Source organism: Girardinichthys multiradiatus, chromosome 5, assembly GCF_021462225.1.
Source record: "Girardinichthys multiradiatus isolate DD_20200921_A chromosome 5, DD_fGirMul_XY1, whole genome shotgun sequence".
Lineage (NCBI taxonomy): Eukaryota > Metazoa > Chordata > Actinopteri > Cyprinodontiformes > Goodeidae > Girardinichthys > Girardinichthys multiradiatus.
The window spans coordinates 30,247,443-30,271,072 of record NC_061798.1 but is presented as its reverse complement, the minus strand read 5'-3'; the positions used below and the strand labels follow the sequence as shown (position 1 = coordinate 30,271,072).

Sequence of the window (23,630 nt, the reverse complement as noted above, 5' to 3'; positions counted from 1 at the left end):
TATGAATGAACTGATATAACAGCAACTGAACGATCCAGGAAAACAAAAAAACATCTAAGTGAACAGAATAGGTTAACAATGAAACTAACTAAAGAACATAAACACGGAGGAATCAGGTCTACGGGACATGTAACACATCTAGCACAGGAATTCAGGAGAGTAAACACAAGCATAAAATGATGAATCTAAACATAAACTCAAATAACAGCAACTGAAGAACGTAGGGAAAACAGACTAGAAATTCAGACTCAACACCTATCACAGGCCGATCATGACAGATAGGCACCCAACTGATGTTTGAGTTTACAGTTACTCCCCTAATAAATGCAAAAAGCAGTTTTCATATTTTGATTGAATTTATTAAGGAAAAAGCTATTCAAACTACTCTAGCTCTATGTGAAAAAGCATTTGCCCCCCTAAAGCTAATAGCTGGTTATAACCCTTGGCAGCAACTGCTGTCAAGTGTTAACAATAACAGGCACTAAATCCTTCAAGTCTCTGTGACCGCTTGTCCCATTCTGCTTTGCTAAATTATGCTAATTCAGCCACATTGCAGGATCTCCAAGCATAACATTGTTTGAGGCAACACTGGGATCTTAACCAGATTTAAGTCCAGGCTTTGACTTGGCCACTCCAAAGCTTTGTTTTATTTTTATAGGCATTCAGAGTTGCTCAAATGTTACAGAGCCAAATTCATGGTTCCTTCAGTTACAGCAAGTCGTCCAGGTCCTGAAGCAAAGCACCCCCTGAGAATTGCACTACCACCACCTTTTTTGACTGTGGATATGATGCTCTTCTTCTGAGATGCTGCATTAGTTTTACCCCAGATGTAACAATATGTACACCCTCCAAAGAGTTATCTTTCTTATTGCTAGACTGATAGATGTCAGTGACTGTTTCTCACCTGTACTTTAATTTCTTTGGATTTGGACATGATGTGATCTGGTAGCCTACTTCATGTTATCAGACATAAGTAGTAATTTTAATAGATTTTTGTGATTCTCCGGGTATGGCAGAAATCTCAATTAATTTATGATTAAACATTTCCACGCAAGGCCAGGTGGGTTTGGATAAACTGTTTTCCCTAAATAAATGAAATCATCATTAAAGGCACTGACTGATTTTAAGCTCTGTTTGATGATCTGAAACATTTAAGTGTGACAAAAAAAGAAGAAAAATTCAGACCCATATTTATCCTCTGTATTTTCCCCTTTGCATGTATCCCTGATACAATTTACTATTAACCGTCCTTGCATTGTGTTCTGTATATCAAGATTATCCTTAAAAGCTCCCACTACTAATCTTTATCCATTGTACATTTGTGTGATGAGCTATTCGTTGATTGAGGTCTGGATCGGCTTTAGTTTGGCAAGGGAATGTTCCTGAGAGAGCTGGCCTGTCGTGTTTGCTGTTTAGGTTAAAGAAATTTGTAAAAACACATCTGTTAAAGCACAGCTGCATTGTGAGCTAAATACCCCACCAGGAAGACTCCACAAGCTCTCCGTATGTGTGTTAATGGGAGGGTAGGGGCCCTGCTCTCTTAGCTTGAAGTTAAAAAAAAAAAGAAAACAAACCACTGCAGATTGAGCTTGTCTGTTTCTCCTCCTTCACTTGTTTCTCCTCCCTCTTGCTTATATAAGAGGGCTTTTACATTTCTATCAGTGATTTCAAAACTTTCTATTTTTCCCCTTAAGCCCCATTCCATTTAGTTATTATTATCTAATGTTGTTTTCAAAGATTACTTTGCTTTTTCCCCTCCTCTATGTGGCAGCTATGTAGGCACCTCAGAATAAAACATTACTTCACATAATCACAAGGTTTTGGTCTATGTCCAATACTTGGCCCCATTCCTTTGAAGTCCAAATAAAGCCTCTTTTCACCATTATCTGGCAGCAGTCATTGATTTTGGAGAGCAAGTGGTGATATAATTTACCGGCTCTTTTGTGACTCTTTGTAAGCAATGCTGTTTTTCAGACTCTTTATTGCATTTTGATGAAGGAACTAGGGTTTCTTGATTACTGTAAAATCTGTTAATTTTTGCTGCAGGGAGCGAGGCGTGTGGCTAGGCTTGAGCGACGTCGACTCTCCAGGTAAGCTGCAATGGGTAAACGGGTCAGAGGCTCTGGAGGGGGAGGAGGGCCAGCCGCACCGCTCTTCAATCTCTCGTGGAAACGTGTGCGTATCCTTTGATCAGAACGGTCAGACCAGCTCACACCTCTGCGACTCCAAGAGGGCCTATGTCTGCCAATACAATGCCCAAGGTATGCTTACAGAAACCCTCTGAACATATGCAAACAGATTCATTCAATAAAAATGCTAATTTCCTCCTATTCACCAGGAGCATTAAATATGCAAGGTTGAGTATATGACTTTTACAGACATTTAAGTTGTGCAGGTGCCCTCAGTCTAAGTGTAGGTCAGTCGTTCTTAAAGCTTGGGGCACAAATTATATAGATTAGTCTATGTGTGAGAGCTTTTACTTCCATCACTATGAGTAGGATTATAAGTGTTGGCACCCTCATGTTTTCTTTAGCTTCTAAGCTAGGATTCATTGTCAATACTAAATAGTACATATCTGTACAGTGACGGTAAAAGAAATGCAAACTGCAGTTTATATTCTTGGAGGGTTTTTTTGTACATATCGAGGGTTTGTTGGATGAACCTTCCATGTTGGTGTCGTCTTTGTTTAATAGATAATGACATTGCAGACTTTTTTGTTTGTGCTTTTGTAGATTTTAGATTAGAATTAAATATTTTTTTTCAAGATTGCAAAAGCGAAGCAAGTTGTATTTTTTTCTATTAATATTCATTATATTTGATTGTTTTACACTTTGCTGTGAATGCTTCTGGACTATTAAGCAACTTAAAGTAACTCATTATCCTAAGACTAAGATGGGAAAAAATAATTTAAATTTGTCCTTCTGACATACATTGTGAATTTGTTTTTTTCTTTATTTCCTTTAATTAAGTTTCATTTTTAAAGATCAAATACATACTCAGTTGTGTCCCCTCTCCCTGTAATTTACAAATCATGATGCTGCCACCACCATACAGTATTTTATGGATAGTATTTTTTTAAATCTATTTTAGTTGTATTTCATCTCAAAGTGTTGATTTATTTTGTTTTTGTATTTTGGTTGTACCGTTTACATCATCGTGTTAGCGCTGCAGTGCCGCTGGCTGCATCAGGAAGTCTGACAAGTAACACTGGAAAAGTCCTATGAACCATTGCTCTAACAATAGAGCAAAGGCTCACGTTTTTGTTGGGTTGTTTTTTGCGTTTACTGATAATTACCCTGTGGCCGCCATTCATGTGTTGATTTATTTTCCTGGTGCATGCACTTCCTCTGTGTTGCCATTAAATCCTATTAGATTCCTTTAATTTGGGCCGTTTCCTTTGGCCCGTTGGGTTGACTTTGACTGCCGTTCATCAGCTAATATGCATGTAGGTGAGCAGATGTACTGAAGGATAGCTGAAAGAACAGAGGAGATCAGACGTTTGCTGTTGCTGCACCTACAGGCTGCTGTTTCACATTACGGCACCATTAACTCCTGATACTTTCAAAACCTGCTTTCATTTATTGTCTCTTACTTGCAGATTCCTGGACCTTTTATGTGTTCAGCACAACTTTATAAACATATTAATAAATATATTTGACTTGATTTCCAAGTTGCAGCCCACCACCATCCACCCACCTAGTTTGCATCCAATGATCACCCTTCCCAGTAATATGAACTCCTTGGTTCCTTTCACCCATTGGCAGATCCTCCTAAATTTCACATTTTAAATGCTGCTTTTATTTATTGGTTCATGTCTGTTGTTTTTTGCAGTTTCCCGTTTTTCCTTCATGTCTCGCTTATTTTTTCTTTTACAGTTTTTTTTGACTTTGCAGACTATTGAAGTTTTATTTTTCATGGAATGGCGGTCACCTCCTTGAATCTGGGTTGTCCAACTGCTTTAAATACGACAGAGGGCTCACTGTGTGTCAGCCAAAAATACATTGGCTGTCTTTCATACAGCTGTGTCCTTAAAGTTGACTTCTATCTACATTCTGTAAAATAAAGAACTAAATTACTTTTTGATTCCCTTATATTGGGTTTTCTGTATCTCTGTGTAAGACAGAATCAGGGATCTCGGTGCTTTCTTGGACACCTTAAAAGTAAATCATAGCAACTCAATTACTTTTTTTTAATTAAAAGGTTATATGTTGTAATTTACAGTGTCAATGAGAAACATGAACTCTAGCTGGGCTGTTGAAGCAACGAACCTGAATACCGTACTTTAAAATAAATCTGCTTTTAGTTTAACTGGAAGAAGAAAATCAGCATGTTGGTATTTAGCAAAATAAGAAAGGGCTTTTAAAATGTTTTCTACAAAGTCAGTTTGTTGTAAACTGTAAACAAGTTTTACTGTGCCCACTATTCCCTCAAGGTACTTACAATACATTATATATGTATAAAAATATATATAGATATACCTGTCCAGGGTGGACCCCGCCTCTTGCCCATAGACCGCTGGAGGTAGGCACCAGCTTCCCCACAACCCACTATGGAAGAAGTGGTAGAAAATGACTGACTGATGATAGATAGATAGATAGATAGATAGATAGATAGATAGATAGATAGATAGATAGATAGATAGATAGATAGATAGATAGATAGATAGATAGATAGATAGATAGATAGATAGATAGATAGATAGATAGATAGATAGATAGATAGATAGATAGATAGATAGATAGATAGATAGATAGATAGATAGATAGATAGATAGATAGATAGATAGATTTTTTCATGTTTTTCCTGGATCTATACAATCTATAAAAACACCCTACACATATTATTGCATGTTTAAATATCATTTCTTAAGTATCAGGAAATATCGGCATAAGGCTGATTTCCTTCAAGGATATAATAACAGTGGCTGTTATCAGTGAAACCAACAGTGTGTGTGGCTGGCTGCAGTTTTCATTTTTCATCTGTCTGCCTGCTGCATTCATAGTGTTTAATTTGCTCTAATCCGTCTGTCTCCCTGTGTTTGTGTCGCCCTGCAGTAAACAGATAAATCATACTCTGTTTTTGTTGGTTTTTTTCCTGCTTCAGAGATTGTGTGACGTTCTACTAGGAAATGTTTGTTACTCATTTCTCTAAGTTGGCTTTTCTTCAGAGGCGAATCTGAATGTGACAATATGAGCATAATATCCCTAATTATCATCAGGTTTTTATGAAAAAGATGTACGTGATTGGAAAAACTAACTAACCACCATTGCTCTTAGTATCTGATCGGACGTGCTTGTACAAAAACCTGTGAAACTGGGTCTTATTGATGAAGCTGGTTTGCTTCTGATCTCGCAGCAGAGATAGACACAAAGCAAACATGATGTGTAGTTTCTGGAGAAATGCTGCTGCTGTCATAATTCAGCTGTGTCCAAAATTCTGCATAGTTATCTGAAACACCCATGCAGCACTACAGCAAATCTAATACAGATTTGTATTGGACTAGACAGTTTTCATTTCACCAGTAGTAATTCTTCACATTTACACCAATATTTTTTATTTGTTTATTTTTATTTTGTGGCACTAAATGGCCTTTAATTTGTAAGTTGACCAATGGGGTGGAGAGAGAGAGGGGAAGACATAGATCAATACCAATAGTTTTATTTTAACAAACATTTTCTGAAAGCCTTTTCGGGCATCACATTATATTTAGTTGTTGGCTGACTGAAGATGCAATTGCATCTCCATGAATTAGAATATCATCAAAATGTGTAGAACACAACCTGACCTGAGTAAGGAATCTATATGATGTTTCAGTTGGATTTTTTAGCTGAATTATTCATTGTGAACCACTTGTATGGTATTGTATGATGTTGCACAATAAAAAAATAACTTTGTATTCTGTTTTTGCCTCTTTAGTACGTGTTCCAGATGCCGGAGTTTACATGTTGGGCATGGCAGTCTTTCCTTCCCACCATCCATTGCATCATTTGTCAGCCTCTCTGCTCACTGATCCACAACCTCCCCGCAGTGCCATAGAGGTAAAGAAGAATTTCTATTTGTTCATTTAGTCAATGTTGTTTTCAAACTTTCTTCCTTTAAACAATTTTTCAATTTGTTTCCACTATCAGATGCTGTTGTTTCCTGCAATGAGCTTTGTCCAGGCAGGCCGTCTGTCCTCTTTGGAGATTGTCACCCAGGAACTAAGTTCACAAATCCACATCAGATTCCAGACCTACAGACCCAAATGCCCCGGCCAGCACCTGCTGCTTCCCAGTGAGTCATCCACAGAAACACACTGAAATACACTGGACATGTAAAAGACTAGACTAATTCCTGCAGAGTTTACCAGCGGGGCTTAAAAATCAAACATGCACACACATACAGACCACCTGAGCCCACACCTCCTATTACACACATATTCTCTTATACTGACTACGCCTGTCTAAAGAGGTTAAGGTAAATGAACAGGAAGGAAGCGTGTGAATGCATACAAAGCATAGCCAAACTGGAGAGGAAGGTAGGAGACCAAATAAACAAGGCCCTCTCCATTATAAGCTCTTCAGTCATCAACAATCCCTACATTTAGAACAATATAAATGCAACAGTCCACAAAAACATGGAAGCGTAGATGCGCCTTAGTTACGGAGTTAGTTAGCTTGGTTATCATTACTTACAGATGTCCGTGTGATTTTTCTTGAGAATGTATACCATTACCTCTACTCTGTCTTTTTCAAAAGTTTGCAAACATTTCCAAATTGAAAACTTAAAATAATAAAGCAAAGCTGTGAAATGTTCAGCCTTCCTGAAAAATCAGTTGAAAACCGGCCAAAGTTGCAAAAGTATGAGAGGGTGAAAGAGTGAAATGATCTGGAACCACCAAAGTCTAGCTCTCTAATTCTTAAGCCTTATCGAAGTGCTGAAATGTTTCTTAAAGCTTTTGTTCTTCTTTTGACTTCCTTGTTAAACCTCTCAGTTACTAATAATAGCTAAGTTTGAATCATCTTCCCACAGTAACTACTTCCACAGGGAAGATTGTTGTCGTGACCTGTAAGACATGTTCATTGATTTTTGAGTTACCGTGCGCTCAAATAGAAAATCGGGCGATTAAAATGGAGACACGCTTATCGGAGATTTGAGACAGATTTCTGATTTCTGGTTTTTATAAAGCTTTGACCATCTAAGTCTGATTTTAACTTACAAAATGATTCCAACTCAACATTTTAAACAGTTTTTAGCCGTTCCCAACTCAGCATAGTTAGCATTACTAACAGCAGTCTCTGTGTATATTCCCTAGAGTGTGAACATAATACGCGTTCTGTTTTAGGTTGTGGAGGTCCAGCTTGCGCTTCAGTTGCTGTTTGTGCACCCGGCCACACGTTGACCAAATATCCGCCGTCATGCCCCGCGGCAGAGCAGTGGTGTCCTTTCCAGGGACGTTGTCTGGCCCTTTCCAATCCATGCCACCCATCTTCCTGTACTAACTGCACCCGAGGTCACCACCTGCCACCTGGGACATCGAGGCCCCAGTACACCTTAAAGAATGAAATTGTCTTCACTCTCCAAGCAGGACCAGCACATGTACTGGTGAGAAGACTTGCTATTCAAAAGCTTAGTTTGAATTCTATTTTAGGTTCTCTGCAGCTTTAAAGTCTCGATTCTGTTGCAGATTCAAGACCAACTGGAGGACATTCTGGTCTCACCTGGTGATGTAATCGCTCTACAGCACAATGGTGGCCCATCATCTCTTCTCCGGTGTCAGTCCTCTCCACAGTCACCGTGGCAACAGCCTGTCTTAGCTCTGAATTTATCGGAGTGGTTCTGGATGAACAACACCAGACAGTCCGCAGATTTCCCAGATCTGAACGTGGAGAATTTTGTGAAGAATGGGGAGGGAGGCTGGTTGGAGGAAGAAATTTGCTTTATCAGAGTCCTGTATGTGGGACAAAACAAGACCCAGCTGCAGGGATCCCAGCTGTCTGCTGGTCTACCCCTGCCTGGACTCTACAGCCTGCTGGTAAGTCATGAGTTCTCATATGATTACCCAGCATGCATCTGACAGGTAGTGCTAAAAGAGGCCACTTAGGAATGCTTGACCTGAAGCGTAGAGCTGTTCATGGATGAATTTGTACTTTTATTGCTGAATAACTTATTGGGTTTTTGTTAAACCATGATAAATGAGCCAAACTTTAACTGCAGGTTTCCACCACTGAGCCATCATACCCGTCTTCAGCATCGTGTCCTCTCCGAGTTGTACCTCCCCTCGGTTTGACGATCCTCCACCCTCCACCGAATAACGGCACCCTCTACATGCAGCCCAACAACACCCGGCTTGTTCTCCGCGTGCAGTCTCACTATGAGACGAGGGTATCTCGGCGAGGCAGCGATCATAGTGTGACCTTCCAGTTAGAATGCCCCGCTGAGTTTTTGTCCAGTCCAACTGTCTGTGAGCCTGGGTGGACCTCAGGGTCGGCAATCGAAGTCTCAGAGCCTGTCTTGTATGCGGTACTAGATCTAAGTCTAAGAGATGAGGAACATAAAGGTCCAGTGCAGGTGGAGCTGGAGGCCCATAATAATGTGACAGAAGCCAGCCTAACCGTGGTTGTCCACCTGGAAGAACCACTCCAAGGCCTGGTGGTGCAGCCAGACCCAGAACACAGGGTCCTGATGGAGTCAGTTGTGGTAGGTTTGTACTTCTTGTCAAACTGTTGTGCTGGTTGACAATATATGATTTAGTCAACATTAGAGTGCCCTCTGTCATTTCAGAGCTACACTGCATTGGTGCTTAAAGGTTCTAATCCAACATTCAAATGGACTGTGGATGATAAGCCCTACTTCACCTACTTCAACAGTGTTCTCAACGTGATCTACCAGAATGCTGCCATCTACAAGCTCACAGTGAGTTTTAGTCACATGTTCAAACTCAGCTTCTGTTACAATGTTGATGCAGAAACTGTCTTTTCCCACCTATGCCTGTGGCCAAGGTTTGACTTTTTTAATCACCTTGTTGGTCTTGAAATACTATTTTCAAACTATTTTCAAAAGTAGAAAAGGCAAAATTAGTGTCTTTGTGGCAGGCTGTTGGTAGCCTGTTGGTTTGTTCCCTAAGAGTGCCTAAAGATCCAATTTTAAGTTATTGTCTGTGTGCACACAGCACTGGTTCATCCTTTGAGTTTAGAAGCTTTTTATGCCTGAATTTTGAAAGTTTAGTAGATTCTAAAACCTAAATAAATGTAGTAAAAATAGTCTGCAGTGTTCCTTCCCAGTGTTGTAACATTGAATTTAATTTTAGTATTTTCCAAGTCTGGGTAAGTATGGAAAGGATCGTCATCGTCAAAGGATCGACAATAATGGATCAGTAATGTTGGCACACTGTCAGAATAGTTTAAGCCAAAAACCATTGATATAGAGTCAAAAAATAGCTTTAGTTTAATCCCTGAAACACTTTTTATTATATCTCATGCTTGAAAATAATATTTACTTTTTTTTATCAAAACCTTTTAATATTAAAGTTTGATGTGACCCCGGACTACTGACTCCTATGAACTGTCCTGAATCTCTTCCAGGTGACAGCCACGAACCACGTCAGCACACTGACGAGGCATTTCAACATAACCGTGGACCGACTGCAGGCAATGACTAACCTTACAGTGAAGGGAGTCCCGGACGTGGTCCCGCAGGGGTCCAATCAGACTCTCACCACCTCTGTGCTTGTGGACATGTCTGTGCCAGCCACCTTCCGGTATGATCCATTGGGGGAGGCCCATATGGTCAATGAATTATTAATATACAGCCTTACAGATATACTCTGTGATCTTTTACTGTTTGAATAAAGTAAATAAGTTGTCCAACTCCCCACAACCTTGAGCTCAACGCTCTAAAGACAGTGGAGATGGTTGTGGACTTCAGGCAGAACCCAGCCCCACCTGCCCCCATCACCCTCTGTGACTCCACAATTGACACTGTGGAATCTTTCCGCTTCCTGGGAACCATCATCTCCCAGGATCTCAAGTGGGAGCCAAACATCAGCTCCCTCATCAAGAAAGCCCGGCAGAGGATGTTCTTCCTGCGGCAGCTGAAGAAATTCAACCTGCCAAAGACTATGATGGTGCACTTCTACACAGCCATCATTGAGTCTATCCTCACCTCCTCCATCACCATCTGGTACGCCGCAGCTACAGCCAAGGATAAGGGCAGGCTGCAGCGTGTCATTCGGTCTGCTGAGAAGGTGATTGGCTGCAGTCTACTGTCGCTCCAGGAACTGTACACCTCCAGGACCCTGAAGCGGGCAGGAAGATTCTGGCTGATCCCTCCCACCCCGGTCACAGACTCTTTGAGACTCTCCCCTCTGGCAGGAAGCTGCGGTCCATCCAGACCAAAACCTCACGCCACAAGATCCGTTTTTTCCCATCTGCCACCAGCCTTGTTAACAAAGCCCAGAAACCACCCTGAAACTCTCCCTTTCCCCCACACCCCCCCTTTTTTGCTGACAGGACACCTGTAACCTGCAACTCTATGCGTTACATTAACGTTCAGCTTGGACTCCTGCTTTACTTGCACTGCCATACTTGCACAATGATCACCTGCACTGTTGTATTGCTCTTGCATCTTATACTTCTCTATACTTACTCTCACTCACTTAAAACTGTGCACATATATTTATATTATATTGTAGATATGTTTATACTGTTTAATTTGTATTGTATTGCACCGACTACGCCAAAACAAATTCCTTGTATGTCCAAAAACGTACTTGGCAATAAAGCTTTTCTGATTCTGATTCTGAATCTGTCTCTTTTTCCTTTCATTTCTCAGCTTTAAGCATCCTGTGTGCCATACTACTAGCACCACAGCAGTCGAAACAGAGCCTTAAATTTATAACCATGTGGTCATGAAGGATTGCTGACGAGAATTTTCCCCTCTGTTTCCCAACTGTTTCCCCAGTACTTTTCTTATTTTACCCATTTTTTTACTCCTTTTTTACCCTAACCTCCTGTCTTTGGAGTACTTTTTCTTTTCCCCTATCTTCTTCGTCTAAGGAGCCTTAACGTTTATTCTTTCCATTTGTTCTTTTCCAAACCCTTCACTGAACTCTTTGTCAGAAAAGATTCACATTTTCCAGTCCATTGTAAATATAAGTGTACCCAAACTGCCATCAAATGGAGTGAAAAAGGAGATCCTGTTTTGAGGTCCTTTCATCATGTCTTGTCCTCTGCAGATGGTCTTTTGGTGACGGCGGATATGAGGAATTTGAGTCAAAGCCTCCGTATTCTCCTTCTCTCCTCTGTCCGGTCTCCCCTGGTCAAATTCTCCTGAGCAAAAACATCACCTATATCTACTCTCAGCCAGGTATGGCCTCCTTCTTGAACCTGTCAGATAATCAAGATAAATGACTCAAGCTGAAGTCTAGCACAGCGTTTAAAGCAAACCCCGAGACTTTTCTATTGAATCAATCAGATTTACTTTAGATGTTGTTTGAGCAACATGCTGGTCACCAACCTGATCCAAAACTGGTGAGAGATATTCCTCAACCAGCATTTGTCACTAGTAAACTACTGTGGTTATGTTGGGAACAGCATGTTTTACAAACTTCGCAGTTTGTGCAGCTGGATTTTTATGGCCAGTGTCTTATCTGTTAATAAAAATAAACCAGTGGATATTATTCTTAAAGCATTCATCTCATTCTCTTTTGTTGACCTCTATGTCGGCAGGTATTTACACAGCGCTGGTGTCTGTATCCAATCGCTACGAGAACGTCAGCCAGAGCATCAACATGAGCGTCTACAGCATCCTGACCCGTGTTGACATACAAACAGAGCCACAGTTCCTGCTTGCGGGCAAATCGGCCGACTTTGAGGCCCATCCTCTTCCCTCACCTTATGGCATACACTACAACTGGAACTTTGGGGATGGCTCCGCCCTCAAACAAGGTCGTCGTGTGGCGCACACCTTCTCACAGAGCGGTGTCTTCAACGTCTGTGTATCAGTAAACAATACCATCAGCTTCACATCGGCCTGCACAGAGATATTTGTGTACGAGGAGATCGAGGACCTAACAGCTCAAAGCTCCTCTCCTACAGAGCTCCAAAGCCCCACCACAGTGTGGGCGCACCTCGGTTCTGGTAACAACATCACATGGATGTTCTCAATGGGGGACGGCAACAGCTACACTGCATCTGAACCTCGCATGTCGCACCACTACATCAAAGAGGGCAACTACACAGTAAATGTGACCGCCATGAATGCAGTGAGCTCCGGCTGGACGCTGCTGACGGTTCACGTGTTCGTCTTCCAAGTCATAAGAATGGAGCCTTCGGTATGTGTCCAGGAGCGGACCAAAGTCAACTTTCAGGCCTGGGTGTCTGGTAATGCAACGATTCACCTATATCAGTGGAGTTTTGGGGATGGAAGCCCCAATGAGACACATCAGGGCAACCCCACCATCTCACACACCTACCAGTCGAGTGGAAACTACAACCTCTCTTTGCTCCTTTCCAGCGGAGTCAACAAGGCCACCAAGGCCAATTTTATCAACCGGGTGTGTGTACAGCCAGCTTTGACTAACATCAGCTTCGTTCCTGAAAAATCACACTATGCAGTTGGGGAGGAAGTACATTTCAAAGTGACTGCTGAGCCAGCGTTCAACTACAGCTATCGGTGGGACTTTGGTAGAGAGGAAGGTCCATTTCTTATCCATGGCTCTGGAAATGTTTTAACAAAGTATAAAAAGCCAGGTCATTATTTGGTAACTGTTCATATTTTCAACAACATCTCTGCCAATAATGCTAATGCTGTTATTGACGTCCTGGTGCCCATTGGACCAATCTTGATTCGTCACAATGGGACAAAGCACAATAACCTGTCACGAGGATTTCCGTACACTTTCACAACTTCTTCCCTGGCCTCTGATGTCACTTACAGCTGGAGTTTTGGAGATGGAAATGTGCTTACAGGCCAGAGTATCCTCTATACATACAATGTGTCTGGGAACTACAATATTACATTGAAAGCTGCCAATAGTGTTAGTCAGAATGAGACTGTTTTACTGGTTACTGTGCTCGCACCGATCCTGAGACTGAAAGTCAACGCCAGCTTAGTAAATGTCCCTCTGAATTCCTCGGTCCACTTTGAGGCCTACAAGGAGGAGGGAGATGGCGTACACTACTCTTGGATTCTGTGTGACCGCTGCACCTCAATCCCAGGGACACACAACATGTTCTACACCTTTCGCTCCATTGGCACCTTCAACATCATTGTGATCGCAGAGAACGATGTCGGAACAGCGCATGCAAGCATCTCTTTGTTTGTGCAACGGGAGCTGGAGGGTCTGCGGATTTTGGCCGAAGACATCAAAGGAGGTGGAAGCACGGCGCTGGAAAGCTGTTGCTATGCAACAAACAGTGTTCTCCACCTTCAAGCGGGATTGAAGGAGGGCACCAACATGACATTTAGTTGGAACGTTGTCAGAGAGCTGGATCCTGACAGCTCATTCAATGTAAGTGGGAAAATGGTGGAGCTAATCTTCTCAAAGCCAGGACCCTGTGACATCTCTCTACGAGCAGAAAACCTCCTGGGTCAGCTTCTGGTCAACAAAACCATATATTTTGTTGAACCACCTGCAGGTGTTTCCCTAATGATCAGCAACAACCCAGTTGCCACTGGAGTTTCAACAAACCTGACTGTAGAGATTGTGAAAGGCTCAGATCTGAAGTATCGGTGGTCTATAGATGGAAGGAATCTACAGTGCACCGAACCCTGGTTGACCTACACCTTTAATAGTCCAGGCATAAAACAAGTTTCTGTGGAGGCCTTTAATGAAGTTAGCTCAGAGATCACATCAAAGGTCATCCACGTCCAAGATAAAATCTCTGGGTTAAGTTTCTCTGGACACAATGACCAGGATCAGAGTTTCGTGGAAACCGGAGTTGGCATCTCTTTGGAAGGGCAGGTGAAGACGGGAACTGATGTGAGGTGGATGTGGCTGGTGGACGGAAGAACTAGATCAGGTCGGCAAACCTTCCTGAATTTTACTGAGCCAAAAACGGCCATCGTTACTCTGAACGCCACCAATGACGTTAGCAGTGAAGCGTTTTCCAGAGAGTTTATTGCTCAGGATGGAATTAAGGTGGAATTGAAGGCAAGTAAGAGCTTGGCAGCAGTTAACGAAAAGGTGGAGTTCACCCCTCTTCTGATGGAGGGTACGGACGTCACCCTGATCCTCATCTTCAGCAACGATGCCAAAATCTACCCTCAGCCGAACAAAACCTATACTCACGCCTTCAGCAGGGTGGACACCTACATGGTGAATCTGATTGCTTACAACGAGGTAATATTATCACAGATTTATTTATTAAGACATATCTTATGTTTATGCCATAGATAGCAAAGTTTGCATTCAATCACACATTTTTGCATTGAATTCTCTGCTTTAAAGATTTACCCATAATGCTTTGTGTCTTAAAGATGTATTTTCCTACTTTTTTTCCCTCTGCATTTATGTTATTTGTATAAGATTAGCCATCTGTGCCGGAAATGTACCTTTACACATTTAAACGTACACAAAAATAAGCATACAGCCACCCTTTTCTGCCAAAAGTACCAAATGTATTGCATAATTCCCAGATATAACAGTTTGACCAGTGCTAAGTAATCTTTACATTATGATTGTCCCAGAATAGATTTGTTTATCCTTATACAGATCCAAGTTGTTTCAGACTAAGTGTATAGGCAGTCGGATACTACATTTAATTTAAAGAAATCCCTCCTATGTAAATCCCTGTAGTAAAATAAAACATAAAATTTCATTAACTGTATTTTCAAAAGTTCATTTGCTCGATAATAGGTTGGGTTCTTTACTTTCCACACCTTGCTGGTTCGTTTTGTTTGTTACTAAAAGGTTTTCTGAACAATCAAATTGGTCCTTTCTTTAAGTATCAGAAAACATAGCATGCTGCCTTAAACCAGCTTATTGGCAGTATTCAGCAACAGGTGGGGGAGAGGCAGCGCTGCAGTACTCTTAGCTCCATGCAGTTTGTGAAAAATCAGGTCATTCCTGCACTTTTTAGGTTTCTTTTTTCATTTTGTGCATCTTTATACCTATAACTGGTCCACATCTAGTCTAGTCTAGTCTACAAAGTATTTGGATTGTGCTCCGCCAATAAAGGTCTGGACACTCCAGACGATTTTCTTCCCAAGAGCAAATTATATTTTGTCCCCACCAGTTTCCGCAGGTCAGCCTCAATGTGCTGCTCAAATGCAGAGATAACAGGGTATAACCCAATCATGTTTCCTCTTTGTCTTGAACGGACTTGTTGATAATTTTGCTCGTACCATATTTTGGTGCTTTTCTAGTTAATCGTTTTTAAAAAAAAGTAAAAAAAAAAAAAAAAAAACATTGGTAGAAAATGTTTTTCAGCTTTTCAAACTTAGAGTTTTGCTGTCACTGTAATACATTTGAATGACTAGCTCCTCAGCTGCTCAGAGCAAGTCACATGACACAGTCAGACAGGAGCCTGCACCAGCCAATAGTCTCTCTTCCATTGTGAACATCATTTGAGTTAAATAATTGGGATAAGAAATGTGAACTGGAGATGTTCCCATGCTATGTTTAATGTCATCTGCAAATAATCAGCCAAAGTCGTTCACCTCACAGCCGGTATTAAACTCCTTGTAAAATTTGTATGTGGAAAGTTGATCTTTATAGAGCCATGAAAAACAAGAATAAGAGGTCTGTTTCAACTAAACTGGATCTGCAAGTAATAAATCATAGGGTCTTATGTTGTGTGTGACCCTGTGTGTCGTTGACGGTACACAGTGGTTGTTTGCTTTTTGTTCTTCTCCTAATTTCCACTCACAACACAGTGTCAATGGTTGATGGCAAACACCTGCTTCCCATCTGATCAGCAGCTGCAAGCCTGTTATTTGGATACGTTATTGATTCATTTTGTCCTGGATTACTTTGATGGGTAAAAATCTGGATAATTTAATCCCAAAGTACAGCGCAGGGAAAAGAGCATTTGCCCCATTACAGACTTCTTCTATTTTTCTTTTATCTCACGCATAAATTCAGTTTGGTTCAAAAATACTTTATTATTTCCAAAGGGAGATTTCACCACATTTCCATGTTTTCTCTATTTGTGGATCATGGATCACTGTGAGTCTCAAAGTCTCAGAAATGGCTTTGTAACCCATTCCAGACTGATAGATTCCAATTTGTTTCTTATCTGTTGCTGTTTCTTTAGATCAGGTCATAATGGTGTTGCTTTTTGTGATCTTTTCCCCTACTTCATGTTGTCAGACAGGTTCTATTTAAATGGTTTTCTGATTGTACAGGTGTCGCAGTATCTTTTACAGCACTGCCTGTACCAAAAGTTCAATGTCAGGCATCATGCTTTTGACTATTTATTAATCTTTATATTTAGTTTTAGAGGTACATTTTGGTTCAGTTGATGTGTGCAGCTGCAAATTAATATGCCTTTGTAAAAAAAAAACTTTGTAAAAAAAAATACAAGCACCAGAACTCTGAACATGAGTTGGACACATACATAATAAATAATAATAAAGCTAATAATTATAATAAAGAAAATAATAAAGCTTGTGTTGATATTGGGAGCATTTTATTAAACTGGGATCAGAGGAACAGGTTGTGATTTGGATTCAGGCTACAGGCTGCTGAACATGGCTTTTTAAATACAAGTTTGTGTTTCTGATTACAGATCTGCACTCAGATCTCATCTTTGGTCAAGCTGCAGTTCATCTTATCAATATCATGACTGTAACAGCCCCACTTAAACACACTAACACCTGAATTTCCCACTGAGTTTGGAGGAATGTAAGCAGATTATACTGGCATGTTAACTACAGGGTTACAGTCTGGAAAAGTTTAAAAAAGTATGGGACTTGATATTAGTCTACTTCCAAGTTTGGATTAGTATGGATAGAGCATCAGTGTGGAAAAATATCTTATCCTTCCTTACCTTTCTTGTTTGCTTTCTTTATTTTCTTCCATCTTTCCTTCCTTACTGCCTGCTCATTGTACTTCAGGACTTCAGCCTCTGTGTAGGAACCATGTAACAGATGGTTCAAAATGTTGTGCAAAGGTGCTCTTGTTTATGGCTGTAGGTCTAATGAAAAATAAATCAAAGTGCATTTTTTTCTATTTCTTTATGACAAACTAGATCAAATATATTAGACACAACCTCCAGATTGATGTGATGGAGCCGGTGAGTGGGCTTTTCATCCAGGGAATCAGCCCAGCCATCCCTGTGGGAGTGAAGAGGTTGTATGTGGCCGACATCGTGATGGGCAAACCTGTTAGTTTCCTGTGGACATTTGACTTGAACCACCTCAAAACCACATACGTACATTGCAAAGAGGTTAGATTGCTCACACATTAACTGTTCTCAGATTTTAACATCAGGGTCAGAACAGGACAAACAGCTTTCGACTTCTCTCAATGACCTCAGGTGCACTACACTCCAGAAGAACCAGGCCGCTTGATCATCTATCTGAGCGCTTTCAACAACATGCATAGTCAGAACATCACCGAGCGCATACTAGTGCAGAACCTGATGAAGTCTGCTGACCTCTATGCAGTGCCGCAGGATACTTTTATCAACAAGACAGTCACTTTGATGGCCTCTATCACTCCCAAATCCAGCCCCGTGGACTGCTTGTGGGACTTTGGGGACGGCTCTGTGACAGTCCACAGCAACACCACCACTGTGCACAAGTACAGTCATCCAGGACGCTACCTGGTTCAGGTAAGTGCATCTATATGTTTCCAGCATTTATCTGTCTATTGACCACTGAAATACAGTGGCACAAAAAGGCTTAAGCTGTCCCACATTTGTTACCTTACAGCCACAAACCTTATTGTATTTGTGTTGATTTTATTCACTGGAAAGTAGAACCTAATAGTGAAGTGGAAGGAAAATGAGTCACTTGCACATTTGGATGGAAATTGTTTTGCAAATTAGCTCAAGCTCAGATTGGATGGAGAACCTCTGGGAACATCACTTTTCAAATCTGGCCATGGATTCTTAATTGTATTGGACTTGTATCTGGACTTTGACTGGGCCATTCTAACATCACTACTCAGGCTGTATATTAAAGGTTGTTGTCCTGTTTAAAGGTGAACCTTTGCCCAAGTCTCCAGTCTTTTGCAGCAGCCAACAGGTTTTCTTCAAGGGTTACCCCATATTTAGCTCCATCCATCTTCCCATCATCTTTGACCATCCTTCAAGTGTCATTCATGATAGTTTATGTGTCACAATGTTTTGCATGTAAGCCAAAAATGTCACAATCTGTTGGACTTGGAGTTTTGTGCTCTAAGTCCAATAGATTGATCTGAGATCCAACAGAACCACAAAGTTTATACTGAGGTCAAGCTACACACAGTGAACTCTATTTCCTAAGTATTTGTCTTTGAAAGCATTTGGTCGCACTGGATGTTATTTAGGAGTATCAGAGTAAAGGGGGTAAAAACATATGTATGCCAACCTTTTCAGAATTACATACCATTTTACTTCTACTTTGAAATTATGTTCGTCTTTGAATTGGTCTCTCACACAAAGTCTTAACAAAATACATTGAAGTTTGTTGTGACTTGACAAAATGTTAAAAACGTCCAGGGGTGTGAATATTTGAATAATACTAATTTCACAGAAGCTAAATGTAAAAACTTTACATCCTCATGCTTTTTTCAACACTTGCTTTTCTCTTCCCTGCCAGGTAAACTGTAGTAACCTGGTGAGCTGGGTCTTGGCCCAGGTGAAGGTAAACATCAGAGTTTTAGAGTGCGAGGAGCCTGAAGTGCAAATCTCTCAGTCCCGCCTGGTTATCTGGCGTTCCCAGCCTATTTCAGTGGAAGCTAGTGTGGACTTAAAGGGCTGCCTGCGCTACGGAGCTCAGTACCTCTGGCAGGTGTTCTCAGAGTCCTCCTGTGAAAATGAAATAATGAAAGAGAGCCCTTTACCCCCTGGACTGGAGTCTCAGTTTCCTCCCAGCAAAGAGGTCCGCCTGCCTGTGGAGGTGGATTTGCGGCGGCTACACCTGCTGCTGCCAAAGATGGCTTTGGCAGCAGGGAACTACTGCTTAGTGTTTTTTCTGTCATATGAAGGCGTGCCGCTAAGGAAAGCTGCCTGTCTGCAACTCACTATCATGGCTGCTAAGTGAGTACAAAAACACGCTTTGGTTTTTATAAAGAAAGAAATCTGCAGAAAAGAGAGCTTGGATTTGGGGCTCATGATATTCCTATTAGAATGCTTGATTAGAGGAAAGTTTTATTTATTATTTTAAAGGAGACCAAGTAAAAACAATGAGAGTAAATCCAGCCCAGTGGCATAAGCAAACTACATCCATGCCAGAAATGTATTTATCTATTCAAATGAACTATTTTTGTTTAGTCTGAAAGAAAAAGTTGAAAACTTCCTGAGCAGATATCTTGATGTGGTGCTGAAATAAACATTTTCTGTTGCCTGTTTACTCCATGGATGGTTTCACGTATCACTCCTGCAGCAACACATTACCAAGTTTTTCAAAAATCTTTTCACTATTTTTCACCATTCACCAATTTTTCATATCAGGCTGAAGCCCATTATCGAAGGAGGAACCCACCGGGTGTGGTCCAGAACGCAGGACCTGCAGCTCAGTGCAGAGCAATCCTATGACCCCAACATGGACCCAGACAGCCAGTCTCTACTACATTACGTCTGGGAGTGTGAAAGTACCTCTAAGGTATTTCTACTGACACGTCCGGTCTGTCTTGTTGGTGGGTTGTTTATAAACAAACAGAACTAGAACTACAAGCAGTTACGGTTACAAAATCACCTGTGCAATTTCCTTTCTAAGAGCTTCCTTTTTGACGTCCATCCCTTCTGTTGCACGTTGTTCACCAGCGCCCCACTCACCGGGCAAACGATTTCTGGAAGTCTGGGTTTAAGCTAGCTATGGCCATTTGTATCGTACAGTAATCTTTGTGGTTATTTTTCTTTAGTTAGTCCTTGCTCGGAGGTTTTACAAAGCTTTCTACAAGAAGTTTCACACAACTTAAAAAAATCCATTAACTAGACTTTAGATCGTTGAACTTGTAGCGACCACTAGTGGTCAACTTGCACAAACACTTGTAAATGCTTATTTTTTTTACCTTCTAAATGAATGTGAAGAAGAAAGGACTCTCCACTGATGAGAGTCCACCTAAGAATTGGTTGCACCTGTGATGGCAGCACTTGCCAACAATTTAAATAAATTACAAAAAATACAGGAATCAAATTTTCATTAAATTTTGGAAAATATTCTTACTTTTTATCTTGTCTTTGTGTGGTACGAGCTTGATTTATTTTAATTTTCATGCTTCTAGATGAAAGATATTTTGAACAAAAAACTGTTCATCCCTAGCATCTAAAAGCAACGTCTAATGTAGCGCCATACGCAAACAGAAGCACAGATCTGAATGCTACATATGCAGTTGTATTACAATAGTGCAAAAAGATTTGAAATACAAGCATTAGTCTGTGAAAAAGCAGATTTCCGAACGTCAAGGTAGACCAATAGTTAGATTTAAACAGAAGATTTTTTTATTGGGTTTTTAGCAGAGCTCAGATTTTGTTTTAAAAGTCTTCCATTTTTATTCTTTTCAGCTTTATCTTTGTGTAAGATTATTCAATTTGTAGCCCGTTCAGCCATAAACGCTGGGGTCAGATATCGTAAGGTTTTGCATTTTTGTGATTTTGGCAAAAGAAGAAGATTGAGGTGGAAATGGGCATGGCCTAGTTTATCTGGTGAAGAATCGTGCAAGTGTGTGTAGGTTATTAAGTGTTGTGTGATTTAGAAGTTTGGTATAAGACCATATGTGTTGATTTTAGTGATAAAGTTGAGTAATGATTTTTTTTGTTTCCAGTTTTAGGCTGCAGAATGAGTTTAGTTAGAGAAGAAACTAAGCTATTTAAGTAGGGTTACTGGTAAACCCAGAATTATACATATTCCTGTAAGATTTAGATCTCAGATATATTTTTATTAAACCAAAAACATTTTTCTGATAGGAAATGAGACAAGCATCTATCAAAAGAAATAAAATTATGTAAAAAGGCACAAAGATTTTAGAAAAAAATAAATCCTTAGTTTTTATTTATCAACCTTTAAAGCCAAAGACGTTTTATATCTTTCTTAATAATGGAAAATTTGTTATACAAAACTACGTTCTCAAAATTGCTGACCAGCTTTTTGCATGTTCCCTCTGGTATCTTTAAAGATTTATCTTTGGTGATGAGCTTCAAGTCGTTGAGGTTAGAAGGTCTCCTCCCCATCACCCAAATCTTTAGCGCCCTCCAAAAATTCCCTATCAGATACAAGTCCGCACTCTGGCTGGGTCGTCCCAAAAGTTAATATTATTTCCAGTCAGACGAAACAAATTTGTAAAACTATAAGATTAATTTTGGGCTCAACTGTAGATGCAGGCTTGGAACCCTAAAAAGACCTTGTTAGCTCCTTAGAGAGTATATTCCTCAGGGTAGAGAGCTGCAGGGTGCACATTAAATTTACTCTGGCCTCTTTTTGTCTTTTCTGTTTCCAAAACTTTGGCTGAAGCTGTAGAAACAACAGATTTAAACTGTCAAACACTCTCCAATCTTATTTTACGTTCACTTCTAAGAGTGGGGAATAACAAAGCAGTGCTTTTAATGGACAATAAAGGACGCTTCGGATAAACTGCTGCCTGCTGAGAACCATTGAAAATTCAGACAGTCTGTCTCTTAAATGACCATTGTTGAAGGGTTTGTGTTGATTTTGTTTTTCATGCTTACTGCTGCCTTGGTAGAGGGAGCTGGGACACATTAAGCTTGAGCAGCACAATGCAAGAAGGGTGTGTCCAGCAGAATTGAGATATATGTCCATCTGTATGAGCTACATACAAGAAATAAAATTCCTGAGGGTCGTGTAGATAGCGTGTTTTTTTCAAAGTCAGCGTGAAGATTAACAGGCCAGGTGTAAAATTTAGTATCAATGGAAATGCTTAAGGAAAGAAAGATTATAGAGGTTTGAATTTGTGTGTGTTGCACACTGGATCATGCATTTAAGGGTTAAAGAGATAAACTCAGCATTCCACAGCCTGCACTTTTGCTCCCCACCCCTGACAATTACACAGTCCACATCAACAGGATCGCACACTATCGCATACAGGCACAATCACACTGCAGACACGACTGCTGATAGAGAGAAGAAAGAGTTTGATGTCAGTCAGAGAGTTACAGTATATCAAATGGAACCAATATTTCCCTTTCTGTATGTTGCCTGTTCTATCACTGTGTTGTCTGGCCCTGTGTGCTCATTGGACAGTGCTGACTTGTTCCAATCAGTTCCCTTGTTTGCATTGAAACAGACCTAATGAATCCAACTTCCACTCCCAGGGTCCAGAGCACTGTGCCAGCCTGAACTTTGGCCTTGGCTTGAGCGATCCCGTGTTGGGAATCTCCTGCTCTGAGTTGGAGGCAGGTGTTGAGTACACTTTCAAACTAACTATCAGCAAAGATGGCATGGCACCAGAGTCCACCACTCAAACTGTGAGTATACACAGACATGTTAGATCTGCATTTATGCAGTGGTGAATGATTAATTTTAACCTTTTTCCTGCCTGTTTTTATTTGTGCAGTAATAGTAAAATTAGAAAATATGCGTCTTGATCAATGAGATGTTCTGATTGTGATCATTTGGGATTTGCAACAGGTTCTTGTGCAGAGTGGCCACATTCCCATGGTGTATCTGGAGTGTGTGTCCTGTAAGGCCCAGTCCATTTATGAGGTCAGCCAGAACTCGTACGTCTTCCTTAGAGGAACCTGCACCAACTGCCAGGGCTTTCACCGAGGGGTAAACACACACATACACATTTAAAACGAAGGCACAAGCACATTGTGTTTCAGTATGTGGCTTTCCGTGTTCTGGCAGAGTGACGTAAGCTTTTCTCCTCTTGTTTCTTACTTCTTCTCTTGGGAATGTTTTGCAGTTGTGTGTGGGTGTGAGGTAAATGAGGTCATCATAATCCTGAGTAAAGCCAGAGAGGATATCTTATGTCCCAACCAACATAAGGAACCCATTTCAAATGCTGGTTGAGTTGCTAGAGTTCAGACACAGACAGTCCAGACCAGCTGGCTGCTGTCAGCTGCACAAAATTATGGGTCAATTATTAAACTCAACTTAGGTTTCTATTCTCTACACAACTGCAGTTGCTGTTCTTGGCATGAGTCTGAATCAGCTTGGATGTAAAATTGATCTGTTTTCTCACACGTTCTGTGTCTCTCAGGGTTCCTATTCAGTCTGGAAAAGTATAGCATAATTAAAGTATTTTCCACCTCTGGATTATAATGGAAGCATAAAATATAAGATAAAATATATTTGCATTCACTTTAGTCCCTATTGCATACTGTAAATAATGCATCCATCCATACATACATCTATAAAGGAGTAGGAACCTTGATGTAATGATGTTTCCAAACAAGAGTTTGCTCAGCCATCTCTTGCAAGCACAGCTTTTTATTAATCGGCTCATCTTCCACTCACATAGCTTTTTTCTCACCCATTTGAGCCATTCACGTAACTAACTGCTTGCATTTGTCACTGTTGGGTCCAAACATTTGGTTTAT

General features: G+C 40.7%; 1 protein-coding gene across 1 annotated transcript in view; it reads left to right on the top strand.

The window, feature by feature from the left end:
* Positions 1 to 23,630, top strand: part of pkd1a (polycystic kidney disease 1a) — an 85,035-nt gene that overhangs the window by 35,851 nt on the left and 25,554 nt on the right. Inside the window, exons 10-25 of the mRNA XM_047365021.1 lie at positions 2,047 to 2,261; positions 5,917 to 6,038; positions 6,129 to 6,273; positions 7,325 to 7,584; positions 7,667 to 8,014; positions 8,197 to 8,679; positions 8,764 to 8,895; positions 9,564 to 9,739; positions 11,216 to 11,346; positions 11,709 to 14,323; positions 17,175 to 17,372; positions 17,463 to 17,759; positions 18,730 to 19,169; positions 19,584 to 19,734; positions 22,401 to 22,553; positions 22,717 to 22,857. Coding sequence (XP_047220977.1) covers positions 2,047 to 2,261; positions 5,917 to 6,038; positions 6,129 to 6,273; positions 7,325 to 7,584; positions 7,667 to 8,014; positions 8,197 to 8,679; positions 8,764 to 8,895; positions 9,564 to 9,739; positions 11,216 to 11,346; positions 11,709 to 14,323; positions 17,175 to 17,372; positions 17,463 to 17,759; positions 18,730 to 19,169; positions 19,584 to 19,734; positions 22,401 to 22,553; positions 22,717 to 22,857 — 6,007 coding nt within the window. The remainder of the gene's footprint in view (positions 1 to 2,046; positions 2,262 to 5,916; positions 6,039 to 6,128; positions 6,274 to 7,324; positions 7,585 to 7,666; positions 8,015 to 8,196; positions 8,680 to 8,763; positions 8,896 to 9,563; positions 9,740 to 11,215; positions 11,347 to 11,708; positions 14,324 to 17,174; positions 17,373 to 17,462; positions 17,760 to 18,729; positions 19,170 to 19,583; positions 19,735 to 22,400; positions 22,554 to 22,716; positions 22,858 to 23,630) is intronic.